General features: G+C 37.6%; 2 protein-coding genes across 2 annotated transcripts; both read left to right on the forward strand.

Moving 5' to 3' along the window:
• Window positions 1-3,670: 3,670 nt before the first annotated feature.
• On the forward strand, window positions 3,671-10,017 carry LOC135948504 (alpha-tocopherol transfer protein-like). Its single transcript, XM_065497815.1, has 8 exons — window positions 3,671-3,781; window positions 4,937-5,098; window positions 5,151-5,310; window positions 5,481-5,542; window positions 8,837-9,030; window positions 9,092-9,208; window positions 9,264-9,357; window positions 9,416-10,017. The coding sequence occupies exons 2-8, from the start codon at window positions 4,939-4,941 to the stop codon at window positions 9,574-9,576; spliced, it is 948 nt and encodes a 315-aa protein (XP_065353887.1). The 5' UTR covers window positions 3,671-3,781; window positions 4,937-4,938; the 3' UTR covers window positions 9,577-10,017.
• Window positions 10,018-12,296: 2,279 nt separating this feature from the next.
• On the forward strand, window positions 12,297-17,503 carry Alg-2 (Apoptosis-linked gene-2). Its single transcript, XM_065475548.1, has 4 exons — window positions 12,297-12,525; window positions 14,518-14,624; window positions 14,683-14,951; window positions 16,881-17,503. The coding sequence occupies exons 1-4, from the start codon at window positions 12,482-12,484 to the stop codon at window positions 16,980-16,982; spliced, it is 522 nt and encodes a 173-aa protein (XP_065331620.1). The 5' UTR covers window positions 12,297-12,481; the 3' UTR covers window positions 16,983-17,503.
• The last annotated feature ends 397 nt before the right edge of the window (window positions 17,504-17,900 follow it).

Genomic DNA, 17,900 nt, shown 5'->3' on the forward strand with positions numbered 1-17,900 from the left:
TTTGGTTACTTGTACTTCTAAATCTTAGGTTCTAGTCGTCAGAATTGCAAAAACCACCAACCGTTTGACACGTCTTGACCTCTTCTGAGCAGCTAAAGGGTTTAGGAGGTGAATGCTCCCATTCCTTTTCAACCCCATTGCTTCAATTTTGATAAAAAGCGACCACCGTTCGCTGCGCCGCTCCATGTGCATCTTTTAGGCTGTATATGTCAACTTTGGGGTTGAGAGAAAACACCCCTAAACCCTTCAGCTACTCAGAGGAGGTGGAGATGAGTCCAACAGTGGGTAGTTTTTGTAATTGTGATGCTTAGAACCTGAGATTTGGAGGTGTATAGAAACCAAAAAACCGAAAAAATATATAGGAATTGTTTAAATTTCGTTGTTTATGAAACTCGAAATCTCGGGTTGTAACCATTAGAATTGCAATAAATACCCACCGTTAGACTCGTCTCGACCGCCACAAAGCAGCTAAAGTGTTTAGGAGGTGCTCACCCCAATCCCCTTTCAACCCCATTGCTACAATTTTTTATCATGCTCTTTCTGTGGGCTTAAAAATGTTTTATCCTAAAAACTCTTCTATGTTGACACTATTCCTCGTCCCTAAACATAATTTTTTTTTTAAAGAAACTTTAGGGGTGGAGGGTAAGCACCCCTTAACCCTTCAGCTGGTTAGAGGAGGTCGAGACGAGTTCAAAGTTTTGTGTATTTTTTGCAATTCTATTTATTAGAGCCCGAGATTTCGAGTTTCATTAACAAAAATTTGAAATTTGACTTTAAGAATATGGTATTTCTTGAACAAATCCATCTTAATGAAACTTTCTGCAAAGTAATCGATACATGGAAACTTTCACAGCGGCACTTTTGCAGTGGAAGTCACAGTTTTTAAAATAGTACCCGGCTGGCTGGCTGGCTGGCTCAAAATTGGAGCAAAAAATGCGGCTGCGGCTGGCTCAGACCTCTAATTGTCGTTTATTAATCCTGCTTATGATGTATCAAGAAAAAGATTGATATATGTTTAAAATAATAATTGTCAAACTCGTGATTGCATCATTCGAATAATTACTATACGTTTGAATTTCAACAACAAGAAAATATATCTTGTTGGAATTTTTTTAGATATATGTACTATCCTTTTTAGAGAAATTACAAATTAAATTTGTGTGCAGGCAAACCTCATCAGTGTTCAAATAATTGTGGAACTAATAGCGGTTTTAATTGTTTGCTGTCAAGATTGGGACTGCCGTGCAACCTGTAAGGCAGGTTACCTTTGCTCCGTCCTCGTCGCTGCAGCAGGTAACATAATTATACGGTCGAGCAGTCACAAAAGTTCATTACTTAATTCTCTCGGAGCAAATTCAAGAATTGAGTGTTGCACGCTTGTAATTAGTAACAAGCGCTTCGCACTTGAGCTCCGATGTGGGGGTTAACTCCAATCGGGGACCGACTCGGAGTCGCCGCGATAGCGGTGGCGGGCGGCGGCGCCGGAAACGCACTTTAAATGCGCCGAATGAAGCGAAATGAGTCGTTGCGGCCGGCTGAATCGCGCAGTAAAAGTGCTCAGGGTGGGCGACCTGGGGAAGGTTGGTGGTCGGAAGTGCGGCTGGTGGACGCAAAGCAGCGTCAAACTTGCCTGAAAACGCCGAAATCGCTATTAAATTCGGCCTGCGGAAGGGTCTCAGGACGGGGGACCCTGGGGAAGGTCGGCCGGTTGCTTCAGGTTGAAGCGCTCGGCGGGCGCTTTCGAATGAGGGGTCGCGGTCGTTGCTGCGGCGAAAACTCGAATTTTGGCAAAAATAAATCTGTGCGGCTCGGTGCCGCGCCGCACGATTTTTCTGCCGTGCACGCGATTCGCACACCAAAAACCGAAAATCGCCTATAAAATGAATTTGGAAAGAGTTAGACCGCTCAAAATTCTGTTTCAGACCCCCGCGCACTCAGTCGTGGGCGTCCGATGGTCAAATTGGAGATTAAATGCGCGGCGGCTCCGCGGCGCCGCCGCGCGTATTTTCAGCCTGTCCATTTGCGTGCACGGCAAATCGCGGATTTTCAATGCTCCGCCGTGATTCGCCTATGGGCCGGATTTCCGCCAAAATCGGTTTGCAGGGACTGTTGGTCGGGCGACAGATTATAGCACAGCAATCGCGGCCCAAAAGAATTTTTTTCCGCCCGAAATCCGAAGTCGAAATTCCCATGTTAAGCTTATGGGCGGCGAAAAACCGTTCCACGCCGCGCGCCAAAGACTACTCCTCCCAGGTTTTTCATCCGATCAGGTCGAATTTGGTCTTAAAATGCTCGTCGATAAATTCCGCATCGATGGTTGAGCCATTTTTTTCATTTATTGCCCAGGTCCGAAGATATGCCTGCCGAAAGGTACGGAAGGGAAAATGGGCAAAATTTGCCCGCTTAATAACTTTTTCGCTATGGGGCCAAAAAATCTTTTCCGCACACCGTTGGATTCTTCTACACGTTGCCTGATCGAATCTCGAGTTTGGGGGCCCTAGGGCTCATAGGGACCCCGCGGGGGGACCGCGAGTACCGAAAAATCGCGTTTTCGAACTCTGAGGGGTCACCGCTGACCCTGAGGAGGTCACCCGGATTTCATACTCGCAGGGCCTTAGTTTTTTAGCCAACCCTGAGGATTGGCTATCTTGGAATTTTCGTCAGGTGATTCGAAAAACGTGGGTTAATCTTATGGGAGCTTCGACTTTTGCCTGTTTTTGACCCTTTCGGCCCTTCCACCTTCCGCGCGGTTCGAGCAGGATGGCAAACTCGCAAATCAAAATGAAGCTAATTGCAGCCTCTTTCGAATGAGGTGCAACATTTATTTGTGCGTGTTGAAACACGTAAAAAGGTCACCAAAATATGGGGAAAGTGAAAAGATCCCATAAATTCCACAAATTCTTGTTATGCCGTTAATTATTGTTACATGGTGGTATTGGGACTGAAATATCATAAATTTTTGGGAAAGGGGGAAAACATTAATCTCTCGGAGATCTTTTAAGGGAAATGAATTTGATAAGCAAGTCAGCAGCTTTAGAAAAAAAATCAAAAGTTTGTTTTCGGAACTCTAGGAAATGCGAAATCTGAATAACATTTAAAAACTCTATTTGTTGCTTTTACGAATTTCTAACAAATAACGCCTAACCAACAATTATTCCTAACAATACCCTGAACCAAAAATGATACAGGAGTAGGTGCTTGGTGCTCGGCTCCGCATCCGCTACAAATTCAATAAATACACAGAAACACAATGTTTTCTAGAGGGCTTCCTCCATTGAGACCTGGTGCCATGCCATTTAATTCGTTCGAGAATTTAATGGCACGCGGAGTTTTTCGCTACCGGCGTCAAATTTTTCGGATTTATCCTCGTTTTCAGTTGTCACACACAATAAGTCATTCTTTTTCATTTCATCGCTGCGTCAAATTCATTTATTTCTATGCAATTTAATTACAATGCGAAAAGGCTTTCGGGCTTCTTTAATTAATTTTAATTGCTTGTTCGCGGAAGAGATAAGCGCGTGCATTGAATGCAACAAAACGTGTGCGTGTGCAAGTGCATGTGGCCAAGCAGAAAAATTTTACTTTCGTCAAGTCGGAGAGGAGAAAGAGAAAGTCCTATTATTATTATGCTAGGGCGTATGTAGGTTACAGAGAGAGATAGAAGTGGAGGCAAAGGCCCCGCTGCTTTACTTTCTCGAAAACCGCGCAGATCTTCTCATTCGAGCGGAGACCCCAGCTCGAGTCGTCCTTCGGATTTGGACACGCCGAAGGAACTCTTCAGGTACAATATTCATTTCATTATTTTTCCCATTTCTTTTAAGAATAAGCGGAGTTGTTAATTTATTTAATTCACTGTGAATCAGCAGAGAAACGTTTCCAGTGTTCAGAAAAATTAACAGGAAATTTTTAAAGCAAGTCAACCATTTGAGATTAATTTTTGTAAATTCCCCAATACCACATCCGTTTTCTTTCTAATATCTGCTTCTACATCCGAATCATTTTGCCTAGAACTTTACCAGCCGCCCATCCTTATCGCCAATCACGCGCTGAGTAGACTCATTACGGAATTCCCTAGTTTTGCTAAATAAAAAACTAACTTTGATTATTGTTACTGGGCAGCAGAGGAACGTTTCCCCATACTTTTCCACATCCAAAACAAAAAATATAAATTATTCCATTACTTTTATAAAACAATTATTTATTTATCTCAACCGGAAAAAACATAATTCCGGGTAAAAGGCATGCAGCCAGCCGTTCAGGGGACAAAATTATTAATTCAAATGGCAAATGACAGGCACGTGCACAAGAACGGAACTAATTGTGTGGAGGTGTTTGTGTTAATTCAAGTCACTATCGCTTCTAGTGTGTCAATAGCAAGGTTGGATATATACTCGAACTCGAACTTGTTCGTTTAATGAAGGTCAGTTTGCTCACGCAGACACGGGTAGTGATGCAGCACGACTAGAGAGAAAGCGTAGCTGCGCGGAGAAAGCATTCCAGAAAACCCAGAAAAAGGTCGCTGAGCAGCTTCCACGTCATGATTCATGATGAATAAAATTATTTTCTCCTCTTGCAGAGCTGTTTATTGACTTAATTGAAAAAGGATATTGCTTGTTTTATCACAAACACGCTGCGTGGGAGCTCAAATTTCTATCTCAGTGTGTTTAAAAGATTTCAAGAAGGGAGACAGCCGTGCTTCTCATTTGAAAAGCATGCAAATTTTACAGCCACTATTTCCACACAAATTTAGAGATCAGCGGAATAGAAAAAAAAATGGTTCAGAGATGATTTTTCAACGAACTGGTGTTTGAACTGAAGATACACAAATTATCAGTCCACTCAAAACATAATTTGAGCTTAATGTTACCTGACTGGGAATGTTTTTAGTTAAAATAATTCATTCATTTCTAATTGTAAATTTACGGTCTTTGTGTAGGAATGGGTCTTTTCGACGATAATTACGTCTGCTCTTTGGGCGCGGACACAGCAAAATTCGCCAAGGAAGACTTGCGAGAGGACGAGGCAACGAGAGAGCATGGAATTAAGGCGATGCGTGAATGGCTGACCAAAAATCCAGACATAAAAAATTGCCGCTCAGGTACGCGGTTTCTAAACTCAAATGTAATTATTCTATCCTGGAAACCCAACAGACGCCGTTTTTCTGCTGCGGTTTCTGCGCTGCCGCAAATTCAGCGTACCGCAGGCGCAAGAACTGCTGGAGCGGTACCTCGCGATAAGACAAACATACCCCCACTGGTTTCGCAAACTGGACGTTAATGAAGCTGATTTGCTGGAAATCATCGACGCAGGGTGAGTGACAAGTAGAATGGATTTATTATCAAACACCCGCGGTGGTGCAATGTGCAATGCACTCGCACAAAACAATGTTGATTTTATTCGAGGAAAATACACGGACAACTCGGATTTAAAAATCAATTTGTTCAGTGAGCGAGCAAGAATTTTAATTAGATGTTTTTCAGGTACATCGTTCCACTTCCGGAAAAAGACTGTTTTGGGCGTCAAATAATCTTGACAAGATCAAGTAAGTTTAATTTTTTTTCGTCAGTTTTTATGATGATTCACGGCTCACGGCGTCATTGCCAACCGCGTTGAGAGAGTCGGGAAAGGATGCGCCTTTAGGAACCACTCTCTATCTCTCCAGTTCAATGTCATGTAGGTGAAAGTGAATTTTAAATTGAATCTGCCGGTCACACGTTTACTGTGAGCTCAATTTCACTTTCTCATAAATCTCTTGTTAGTCTACTTAACAACAAATAAATTTTTTGGCATTACATCCAGATCATTATCATTATTATATTTTATTTGGTAACTTAATGTAAATGAAATTTAAATCAGAAATGTGCGTTATTGCTGCAAAGGTCCAAACATGAATTTGTAAATATTCAAGCAGAAAAAAGTCCATTTAAAATTACATCTAGCTTTCCCAATTCTCTTGTAAGCAAATCAAATATTAAAAGCAGTACTTCCTGTACACTTTCTATTCTTTATAAAAATTAACCACAAAACTGAAACCATGGCATGTCTGGAGTTAAAAGCCATGTGGACTGGAGAGTGCATTTTCGGTTCAAATTACATAATAATTTCATAACAAAGTTAAATACAAATTGCTTGAGCAGAAGTCAAAAACGTAACATTATATTGTTTACTCTCACGCTTTGTCAATACATTCATGTTATGGCAGTCAATTAAATTTAAAAAAAAACATGTTTGAAAGGTCAAAAACCCTGTCCAAGCGGACAAGGCCCTGAGTTGACCCCGAAGATAACTTAACTTTGTACTTTTCTTATCAGAATAAACGATCTTTGTGTAATGACAGGAAATGGAAAATAGAAAACAGAATCCGGTTATTTCCAGTTTTTCACAGAGAACCAGAAATATATTTTGACCGGCAAAGAACTGGAGGGAAAATAAACCAAAAAATTCGGGTTTTCTTCATCAATTTAAATGAATAAGAATATTTTTCGCCACAGCAAAAAAGCAGGCTGATAATTTTAGAGTGGTTTTATTGTTAGATGTCAAGTAATTCCCGAACGAAAATTAAAATTTCAAATTTTTCGGTTATTTGTACTACTAAATCGTAGGTTCTAATTGTCAGAATTGCCAAAACCACCAACTCGTCTTGACCTCTTCTAAGCAGCGGAAGGGTTTATGAGGTCAGAGGTGCATACTCCCACCCTTTTTCATCCCCAACGCTAATTTTTTTAAAGAAGAATATTTATTTGTAATCTTTGGAAGTCTAGCCCATTCAGAAGAATTAACGGCAATTAATACGTCATGCGCACATAATTATGAAATTAATGCAGTATTATGATCGATAAGAGTTCGATTGAATTGTTTATAAAGTAATTTTTGATTTTTCGCTTAACATCACTTTCGTCTTACAGATTTTTTTAACTCACTCGGTAACATGTTCCACAGTCTCGGCAAAATACATCCAGACGTTCTATTGAAATATTAATTATTATCTAGCATTGGTTCGACAACTGGAGCGGAAAAGTAACAATCTACTGGTGCAATCTCTGATCACCAAAGTCACCATCAAAATATTTAACACACAATTAATTAAGCTGATAAATTTTGTCAACAGGCAACTCGCGCCAAAAATGAAAGAAATTCACAACGTTTTGTTGAGGTGTTTTTTTGAATACATTTTGCAGATTATTTTTTCTTAGAAGTGTAAAAAAGGCTCCCCATGCGGCCATGCCATACTTCAAATGAGAGAAATGCATGATCCTTCGCACATTCTATGGCGTATTAACCTTTAAGTAAACTTGAACTCACACACAATTTCACGGAGCTTTTTGAAAACATGTTAAATAGGAGCGTTAAAATTAAAATCATGATCCACAATTCCACCTAAATATTTCGTTTGGTTCACTCTGCAACCACAATTAATACAAAAATTGTGGAAAGAAATTGAGGAAATGGTAGAAATTGATTGGTTTATCATAGAATTTGCACTCACTAGCGCAGGAGTGATAGTCAATATTTTACAAATCAAATTGTGAAAACCGTGACAAGCGCGTCTCGTGAACATATGTGCGTCTGTTAATAAAAAAAGGCACACCTTTTTAATTTTGGTTGGCCATGGCAGCGGTGGCGAAGTGACGATAAACCCCGTTACGATCTTGTAGGCCCCAAAATTCTTCTACACTCATTTTTACACCATACACGGAGAGCTTTTTTTTATCACCAATCCATTCACACTATATGATTATCACAATAGGTGCCTCCCAATGCCCCGCCACCACAATTTAGGAATAATATAATGGCGGTTCAAATATTATATTAAAGGAATTCTTAACATGTTCTCATGCAGCGTTAAGTTGGAAATTATCAATCAAACATCGGAATTTATAATTTAAAATTCGATGAAATAGGTATTATTTAATTTAAAAGACTCATAAATTGGTGGATCAGTTCGACTTGCATCTTTCCAGCATTCCACCGACTTTAGGGGCAAATGTTTTGGGGCTTCAATAAAAGAAATCGGTGCGAGGAGGCAAAAAGATGGCCATATTTGGGTCTAAGCTCCTCTGCGACCACTCACTCTAGCCCCACTGAGCGGTGTGCTTTTGAGACCCGGTGCCCGGTGAGTTCACAGCCATGGGATAACTGAGCAGAGGTTGAACTTGTTTTTGTATTTTTTTTTTGTAATGAAAATAATTTATATTTTTAGACAAGGAAAAGTCATGAAAGGCTTAAAATTCTTTAACAAAACATATCGTGGGAAAACAAAGCAACAGCAGATGTTTTTTTTTATTAAAATCTCATTGTTGTGAATAGCCTTAAGATTCTTAAGAATTACAAAAGAGGACTGACAGAAAAAAAATTCTATTGTTGAAGAAAAACATGTCGTGCTTCAAGAAAATGGAATGGATTTTTAATGATTTTTGTCTGATTTTATTTCGTCATATTGTAAGAGTTGTAAATGCTTTGGTGCATATTGAGAGGGACTCACAGCACTAGCAAACTCTCACTGCTTGCTCACATACTTAAAAAATTAAATTAAAATATGAAGTATTTACGTAAAATCAATGGGGATGCTGTGCTGTCATTAAAATCTGATTTACCCAAATATAAATGGCTGGAGCGAGAAGCGTGTCAAGAACAAAAAAAATCATCTGATATTTAGCCACGTGTTACATAATAGTTTGTTTTAACGTTAATAGTTTAGAAATTTAACGAGAAATATCGTCCTTTAAAATTATTTTATTATTTGAATCATGAAATGTTGTCGGAATGAGATAGTTGAAAGTTGAGGGTAAAATAATCTGTTTGTATTATATAATAATTTAAAAATTGATAATTCCAGAATGCCTGGATGCAATGAAGTTCAACTCGACGCAAATGGCCAGGCTGCACAGCTTGGTGGTCGAAGTTTTGATGGACGACGAGGAGAGTCAAGTTCGTGGCTTTGTGCACGTAAATGATGAGGACGGTCTCTCGATGAGCCACTTGAGCATGTGGTCCCTCGCGGACGTGCGCACAATGATGAATTGTATCCAGGTTAGCGACGAGTGTTTTAAATTTATGCGTTGAAGATAACAAAAAGAGATTTATTTCGCAGAAATCGACCCCAATGCGACTTAAGGGCACTCACTTCATCAATCTTCCCGGCATCGCCAACGCCTTCTTTGAATTCTTTATTTCCCTGCTGAACGACAAGTTGCGAGGACGCATCCAGGTAACATGCGATGCTAATTCGGAATAAATGTAAAAACTAAGCAGCGAAATTTCAGACTCACAAGAACTACAGCGACCTGCACAAGTCAATCGACAAGAATGTCCTTCCGAAAGAATACGGCGGCACGGTTCCGGTGAAGGATATGATCGGTAATTATACTAGAATTCAATTAGAAGCTCAATATAAACGCATTGAAAAAATTTTCAGAACAATTCAAGACCAAGTTGAAGGCGTTCGAGGACAGAATTGCAGCATTGGAGCCGATGACCATTAACATTAGGCCAGGGTCTAAATTGAAAAATGAAATTTCACCCGAAAATAATCTCCAAGGGATTACCGGAAGTTTCAGAAAACTCGAGGTTGATTGAGTAATACAGAGTCCTCTAAAATTGTGTCTATATGTGTGTGAATGAATGAGTGGAAAATTTTAGGGTTAATTAAATGTCCAGCCGCTGCAGCGTACGTTGATAAAATCACTACCTGCTTCCGGTATAGGTGGTATAAAGTTACCTCAAACGCAGTCCATACAATCGGCAATCATTGATTGGTTGACTATAATGGATTGTGTAATAACTGCTACACATGTAAGATCATAGAACATAATAAGAGACAGAGATAATAGCATTTTCAGATTTTTATTATCTTTATAGCCTAATTGATTATGTAAATAAAAGCTTTTAATTTTAATTGTTATGTACTTGTATAAACGTCGCATGTACAATGTGATTTCAAACGCACAAAATTTTTATTAATTTTTGATGTAAAAATATATTTTCAAATTAAATTAAGTTCTGGAAAACAAGAAATAAGTATTTTTCCTACTTCCTGCTGCAATTATGTTAAATTGGCATGCAACAATGTTGTAAATGTAAAACTCTTTGGCCTGTTACTGACCTTAGAGGCGCCAATATTGACAGAATTTATATTGAAAGCGTAAGACTGTAAGACGAGCACTGTGCGCCTGTCCTCATCGGTAATCTGCTGAGACACGCACTAACAGATTAAATTTAAAGTAGTGGAATGATACAGGGCAACAATTGAAAATAACGAAAATAATTTGAATTGTTGGATGCCATGAACAATTGATCGATAAACAATTTGTTCAACAATTTACAATAATAAAAAAAGGACCTACCTTCAATAAAAATTCAAATTTTGCCAATTTTCTCCAAAATTTACAGTGCTTGAACATATTTTCCTGGAATATTTCGATTCCTCTCGTCGAGATCTGTCCAACGGTGTATGCCACTTATTGGGGAAAATATTGGTTTTGAAATTAAATCGGATTTCAAGTAAGGAGACAGCCATTACCATTTGAAAAGCACGCTAACTTTCCAGCCAATTTTCTCAAAAGATTACACTGCTTCTTAGGGTCAATTTAGGCTTTAACTGAATCCTAAGGGACGAGTTTATGCATTGGCAACAAGCATTTTCCAGGCTTTTGCAGTATCATTCCTCTTTAAACATATTTATAGCAATCATTGGCGCGAAAATCACGTTAAAATTAAACAGTGCTCCGCCTTACGCTTTCAATATAAATGCCAATTCTGTCAATATTGGCGCCTCTAAGGTCAGTAACAGAGGCCAAAGAGTGTCACAACACAAAAATGATTCCTTTTGACATAAACACATCTCATTTATACAAATATTTAAGTCCTCGGTCGGCTGTTGATTACTCTGGCTTCGTAAAAACCTGAATTTTCCCGCCAAAGAACCCAACTGTTTTTATTTTTGTGCTTCTGCACAAAATTTTCATTCGTTTTTGATGTAAAAATATATTTTCAAATTAAATAAAATTCTGGAAAACAAGAAATGAGTATTTTTCTACTTCCAGACTGCTGCAATTATAGTAATTTGGCATGCAACAATGTTGTAAAACTCGTTGGTCTGTTACTGACCTCAGAGGCGCCAATATTGACAGAATTGGCATTTATATTTTGAAAGCGTAAGACGAGCATTGTGCCGACTGTCCTCGTCGGTAATCTGCTGATTGTGAGACACACTAACAAATTAAATTTAAAGTGGAATGATACAGGGCAACTATTGAAAATAATGAAAATAATTTGAATTGTTGGATGCCATGAACATTTGACCGATAAACAATTAGTTCAACAATTTGCAATATTAAAAAAATGACCTTCCTACAATGAAAATTCAAATTTTGCCAATTTTCTCCAAAATGTAGAGTGCTCGAACATATTTTCTTGGCATATTCCGATTCCTCTCGTCGAGATCTGTTCAACGGTGTATGCCACTTATTGGGGAAACTCTTGGTTTTGAAAATAAATCGGATTTCAAGTAAGGAGACAACCATTACCACTTGAAAAGCCCGGTAACTTTCCAGCCAATTTTATCTAAAAATTACTGCGCTTCCTAGGTCAATTTAGGCTTTAACTGAATCCTAAGGGACGAATTTATGCATTGGTTACAAGCATTTTCCAGTTTCCAGGCTTTTGCAGTATCATTCCTCTTTAAACATATTTATAGCAATCATTGGCGCGAAAATCACGTTAAAATTAAACAGTGCTTCGTCTTCCGCTTTCAATATAAATGCCAATTCTGTCAATATTGGCGCCTCTAAGGTCAGTTATAGGCAAAAGAGTGTCACAACAAACAAAAAATGATTCCTTTTGGCATAAACACATCTCATTTATACAAATATTTAAGTCGTCGGTCGGCCGTTGATTACTCTGGTTTCGTAAAAACCAGAATTTTCCCGTCAAAGAACCCACTGTTTTTATTTTTTGGGCTTCTGCACAAAATTTTCATTCGTTTTTGATGTAAAAATATATTTTCAAATAAAATAAAATTCTGGAAAACAAAAAATAAGTATTTTCCTACTTCCAAAGGTCTTTGCCTGACTGCTGCAATTACTCTGTTTGATCAATACATAAAAACAAGGTCAAGAAATAGAAATCACAGCGTAAATCGGATAAGCAGCAATCGCGTGACTCTAAATGCGACCTGCGACTGCTCTCGCTCGCGCGTTTTTGCGCTCGACTCCCAAGTTGCCTACTACCGCTCCATCTATTCGCCATCAGAGTCACGTGTCCTTGACGTTTTATCTCATTATGACTAACAACACACGGCACGCCCCTTTTATTGCTGCACTGCACTCTTTCAATAACTTGTCAACACAATTGAGGAATTTCATCATAACACGTCAGTTGCTACCAATTTGGACTTTACCTGCGGACGTGCGGTCTTCAGAAGTAATTATCTCCGACTGGAGCATTAATTAGCAAGAGGAAATCAACGGGAAAGAACGAAACCATGGCGATGCCGAGCAGGGAGTTCCTTTGGGACATCTTCAGGAGGTATGTAAATGTGTGAAATTGACCAGTCAGGATGGACTGATTCTTATGACTGCTAAAATTGAATTACATGCCTCAGTTATGAGCAATATCAGCCGGAATTAGTAAACCGGAAGCAGTAGCCTGTTGGCTATTAGGGAGTGTCAAGGCAATGAAAGATAAGAGCACATTACATTTCTTCTTGGATCTGTGCGTGTGTGGAAAGATTTGTTACATACATACCGTTTCTGTCGGGTTACACATCCAGCCAGTCCTTTATGAAATTATTGGTGGTGGAGACTGTTAGTTCGCGGCGTAAAGTGTAATTTTTCCATAATATTATTGGCTGCCAATGTCAAGAGATGGCTAAAAGGATTTAGTAATTTGAGCTAGCCGTTTAATATAATTATCTGTTGAAATTTCGGAAATTTCACCATTCGTTTGATGACATGTACAGGCAAAGTGGTTAATGTCATTAGTTTATGAAATTTTGTCCCTGCGTACGTATTTCTCAAAAATATGTACATACATTAACATAGTACGACGTACTAAATATTTATTATGCATTATCCACTAATGTTACGTCATACGGGTCTATATATAGTTAAGAAGTTTCCACAGTTGTTTACAGGTGGCCTTTTTTCACTAAAATCCATTATACCTTAACACCTTTTTCCAATAATCTCGTTCCATAATTTTCGAAGAAACGCCGATAAATTTAGCCAAGATATTTATTTATGGCCTGTCAGTTTTTGTTTAACATGACAGGAGAGAAAAAGTAATAACGAAGAAAACTGAGTGATGGACTGCTTTGCGTCACTTTGTTTAAAGTAGAAAGTTTTATGGTGCTGAAGATTATTTATGTTGTGTTAAAAAAACTGGCTGCAGATTTTTTTATTATTTTGTTTTCTATTGTGTGTGTAACTTGTGTGACCGTATTTACAAAAAAAAACAGTTACCTGCATTGTAGTGATGAATTATGATCTAGTATATGTTGTAACACGGCATAGTAAGTCAAATAAACTAGGAAATATGGTGTGATATTGCTCACAATCAGGTTAAAGGTCTCAAGGTAGATATAAGCCAATGTAAAACTATGACTCACTCCCAATGATTCAGAAATAATTTGCTTCTAGTCCGGCAGCAATCAATAATAAGAGCACAGTGGGTTTTTGTCAATCTTGAAAAGGCGGTTTGAAAATAAATAGTATCCAGTAAAATAAAAATAATAAACCAATAATAAAGTGTATACTTACTTTAGAGATTATAAATTGAGAGGAAACAGGGAAAGTTTTTTTCTGAGTGAATAAAAATAAAATGTGTTTTTCTGTTGATTTGAAAACAAAATTTTCCCTTAAAGTGGAATGATACTGAGCAACTCTTGAAAATTATTTAAATTGTTGGATGCCTTAAACAATTAACTGATAAACAATTTGTTCAACAATTTCCAATAATAAAAAAAACCTTCCTACAGTAAAAATTCAAATTTTGCCAATTTTCTCCAAAATTTTGAGTGCTTGAACATATTTTCTTGGCATATTCCGATTCCTCTCGTCGAGATCTGTCCAATTGTGTATGCCACTTGTTGGGGAAACTCTTGGTTTTGAAATTAAATCGGATTTCAAGTAAGGAGACAGCCATTACCATTTGAAAAGCACGCTAACTTTCCAGCCAATTTTCTCAAAAAATTACAGCGCTCCTTAGGACAATTTAGGCTTTAACTGAATCCTAAGGGACGAGTTATGCATTGGAAACAAGCATTTTCCAGGCTTTTCCAGTATCATTCCTCTTTAATTAAAAATTCCTACTAGCCGGACTTATCAATAATATCTTTGTTTACAGTTGACATATTCGTACATTTTATTGTTGTCACTCTTGAAGAGTCAATTTGAAAATAAATAGTGCCATTAGGGACGCTATCTACCATCTAAAGTGTTATCTCAGTTGTTACTCAATTTAGGGCTTGAAAATCTAGGCATTTTCTGAGTAAATTAAATGTGCTTTCTTTGATTTAAGATTCGACCGTGATGGAAGTGGAACAATCACAGCCAACGAATTGCAACAAGCACTGTCCAATGGCAGTTGGACTCCCTTTAACCCGGAGACTGTCCGTGTTATGATCGGTAAGTGCCAAAAAATAGAAATAAATAATGCAAAACTAATGATTTAACTTTTAAACAGGAATGTTTGATAGAAACAACTGTGGAGCGATAAACTTCAACGACTTTGGTTCTCTCTGGAAGTACGTGGTTGACTGGCAAAACTGCTTCCGCTCATTCGACAGGGATAATTCCGGAAACATCGACAAAGAGGAGTTGAAGCAGGCTCTCGTCACCTTTGGCTACAGATTGTCAGACAACCTGATATCGCTGCTTCTTCGAAAGTTCGACAGAAATGGCCAGGGAACCATCTATTTTGACGACTTCATTCAGTGTTGTGTTGTATTGTCGGTAAGTCTGTTAAATTGGCATGCAACACATGATTTCTTTTGACATTAACACGTCTCCTTTAAAATATTTAAGTCGTCAGCCAGCCTTTAAGTACTCTAGTTCCGTAAAAACCCGCATTTTTCCGGCATAGAGCCCACAGTTTTTATTTATGATGCTGCAATTTTCTGCTTTTTCCCAATAGACTTGCTTTTTTAAAAAAAAAGATCTAAAATCCTCATGAAAGATTTAAAAAAATCCACTTTGTGTTAGCGGAGAGATTGCAAATAGCTCAGCAACCAAAATGTGAATTTACTTGTTGCAGGAAAAGGAAAACATTCAATTCAACAGTTAAGTTAAAACTCATGTGTTTGTTGATTGGAAATACAATTCAGCGTGAACCTGCTAAAGCGGGTTTGAACTTTTTGTAAAGCACCCCTTTTTTAGAGGTGCTAGGCTTGCATTTTTTGCTTTATCACTCGGTAGTTTAAAATTTTTTAACAATTTCTCGCCCAAGAAATGAATTAATTTCATTTTCCCATATGAAAATCTAAAATTTACTGTGGCAATGGTCAAAATTTCCTCGACTGTCTGTATTTTTTCTTTTAAATCATCAGTGCCTCAATTTCTCAAAATATTTACTCTGACAATTCTTAAGGTCGAGGTCATGAGCAAAAAATTAGAAAATTATTGAAAACTAAAATGCCTGCACGAAACTGTTTAAAATTGAAAAAAGAAACGCTTTTTACCACTGAACTGCATTTTTTAAGCCAGTTGGCAGGCAGCGTTGTGTGTACCAGGAGCGCTATGACCAATGTTGTGTAACAAACGGTGTCCCAATCGTTTGGGGCCACACTCAACACAGTCATTACGTCTATAGGGGTAATCGCTTTTGAGAATTTTGATTGGCGGCTGGCTTTCCGGCACAGAGCCATCAATACAGACGTCAGCAGCCGACTGGAAAAATTTCTTTGGGTCGGCTGGCTTGCTTTTTAAGACTGGAAAAGTCGAGAGTTGCAACACAAAACACTCTGCATTACAAAAAACTGTATTTTTTTGCAATCATGCGCGTTTTTTCCTAACCACATGCATTTTTATTGAAGATAAAAATTATCATAATGCTAGATGACATAAAATATCGATTTTAAAAAAGCCACTGGTTTCACAAAAAAAAATTAACACTGTTTGTAATGTTCCCAAATATCTGATCTTTTTGGGGTGTACCGGAAAAATTCAGAAAAAGCCCTCAGTGGGCTGGGTCCTGGTGCGCTAATAATATCCGTTCGCGGTGTTATTGGCACCTGGTTTTCAGCATTCGTGCCAGTGCAGTGCGCGTCCTTCCCGGTCCTTTGGACCGGGATAAAAAGCAAAAAATGTTAGAATTGAATTTATTCCATTTTTCCCTGTGATAATTTAATATTTACTGGCGCAGTGTTCAAAATTTCCTCTTCTGTGCAATTTTTTCTTTTAAATAGGCCCCAATTTCTCCACAAATTTCTCTCTGATAATTTTTCAAGTCAAGCTTATAATCAGAAAAAATTTTAAAACTGAGGTGCGAACATTGCCTGCAAGAAATTGGTTAAAATTGAAAAATTTTTGAAGCGAGTTTCATGCAAACCTGATTACTTTTAAGCCAGCGTTTGGTTACGCAAGTAGCAAGTGTCGAAACAAGTGTTCCCTCGCTGGGACCGGCTGACTGTTGCCACCATCAATTTTGCGCTTTTTTAATTTTCGTAGTTTTGACATAGCTTTTTTGAAGAATTAAAGTTTAATAATACAGATAGAAGTTGTGTAATCTTCTGCGCTTTATTATGGGCTGTTGTCGCTTTGACACTGGTGAAAAAAAAATTAATTGTGTTGCTCGTCAATTCCTTTTTTTGGCCTGTTACGCAACTATATTTCAAAATGTGTCACTTTTGTGCTTACAAATAATTTTAATTTTTTTATTTTCAGACCCTGACGAATGCATTCCGTACCTATGACACAGATATGGACGGCGTGATACAGATTCACTACGAACAGTTCCTGACGATGGTGTTCAGTGCAAGGGTTTGATCATTTCTACACGTCAGCAAATTCCAGTGGCCAATCGTTTAATATGTTCCTCACCAGCTTTACCACCTACTTCAACACGCTCGCCTTCAAATTTTTTTCTTCAATCTAAATTTTATATATACCTCCAAACCTAACTAATTAAAGTATTTCGAAATTTCCGAGGTACATTATTAAGTAGTGGCACTTGATAACCGTGAGTTAACAATAAGAATAAAAAAACTGGAGCTGGACACAGACAGAGAAGACCACATTTTTCGCTTGCAAGTTTCTAATTCCTGATGTGTTTTTTTTTAATATTTATTGCTCAAAGTGTTAATTTAGTTCAAAGTGGTAATTTTTAATTAATAAATTTTCATCTAATGGAACGCATGTCATGCCTTCAGTCTTACAATTTTCACGTGAAATTTAAAATAACGTTGGCAAAGTTGAAGCTATAAATATATAAAAAAATCTTTTTGCCTGTTAAAACTGCTGTCTTTCATAATAAATAAAGAAATACAAAAAGATTATCTCCACACCAATTGTTGAGTTTCTTTCTACGCATGGTTTGCTCGACCGGAGGCTGAATTTTCTCGATTTGACAAAAATGGCTAAATTAAATAAATTGACTGTTTAGTGTTAATATTTTTTTTATCCTGTTTGATAAGAGTACTGAAATCGAAAAGATAATATCTCTCCTTTTTGTAGATGCCAGATATATTTATTTCTATATTTTTGATTTAACAATCAAATTTGAAAAATTTGAGGAATTGCGCTGTTGGCGATTTTGAATTTTTGTATATTTATTGTAGAATTTTAACACTCAGTCGTAAATTTTTTTATCTTTATTGTAAAATTAATTTTTTGAAGGATAAGATTTTGATTCAATGAAATTTATATGTTTGTTAATAACAATTTTTATTTCACACAACTAAACGA

The sequence above is a fragment of the Cloeon dipterum genome, chromosome 1, assembly GCF_949628265.1.
Source record: "Cloeon dipterum chromosome 1, ieCloDipt1.1, whole genome shotgun sequence".
Classification (NCBI taxonomy): domain Eukaryota; kingdom Metazoa; phylum Arthropoda; class Insecta; order Ephemeroptera; family Baetidae; genus Cloeon; species Cloeon dipterum.

Coding starts and splice junctions, on each gene's coding strand:
- Alg-2 (XM_065475548.1), top strand. CDS start 12,482: ATGGCGATGCCGAGCAGGGAGTTCCTTTGGGACATCTTCAGGAG. Junction 12,526..14,517: donor CTTTGGGACATCTTCAGGAG/GTATGTAAATGT, acceptor CTTTGATTTAAG/ATTCGACCGTGATGGAAGTG. Junction 14,625..14,682: donor GACTGTCCGTGTTATGATCG/GTAAGTGCCAAA, acceptor ACTTTTAAACAG/GAATGTTTGATAGAAACAAC.
- LOC135948504 (XM_065497815.1), top strand. CDS start 4,939: ATGGGTCTTTTCGACGATAATTACGTCTGCTCTTTGGGCGCGGACACA. Junction 5,311..5,480: donor CTGGAAATCATCGACGCAGG/GTGAGTGACAAG, acceptor GATGTTTTTCAG/GTACATCGTTCCACTTCCGG. Junction 5,543..8,836: donor AATAATCTTGACAAGATCAA/GTAAGTTTAATT, acceptor TGATAATTCCAG/AATGCCTGGATGCAATGAAG.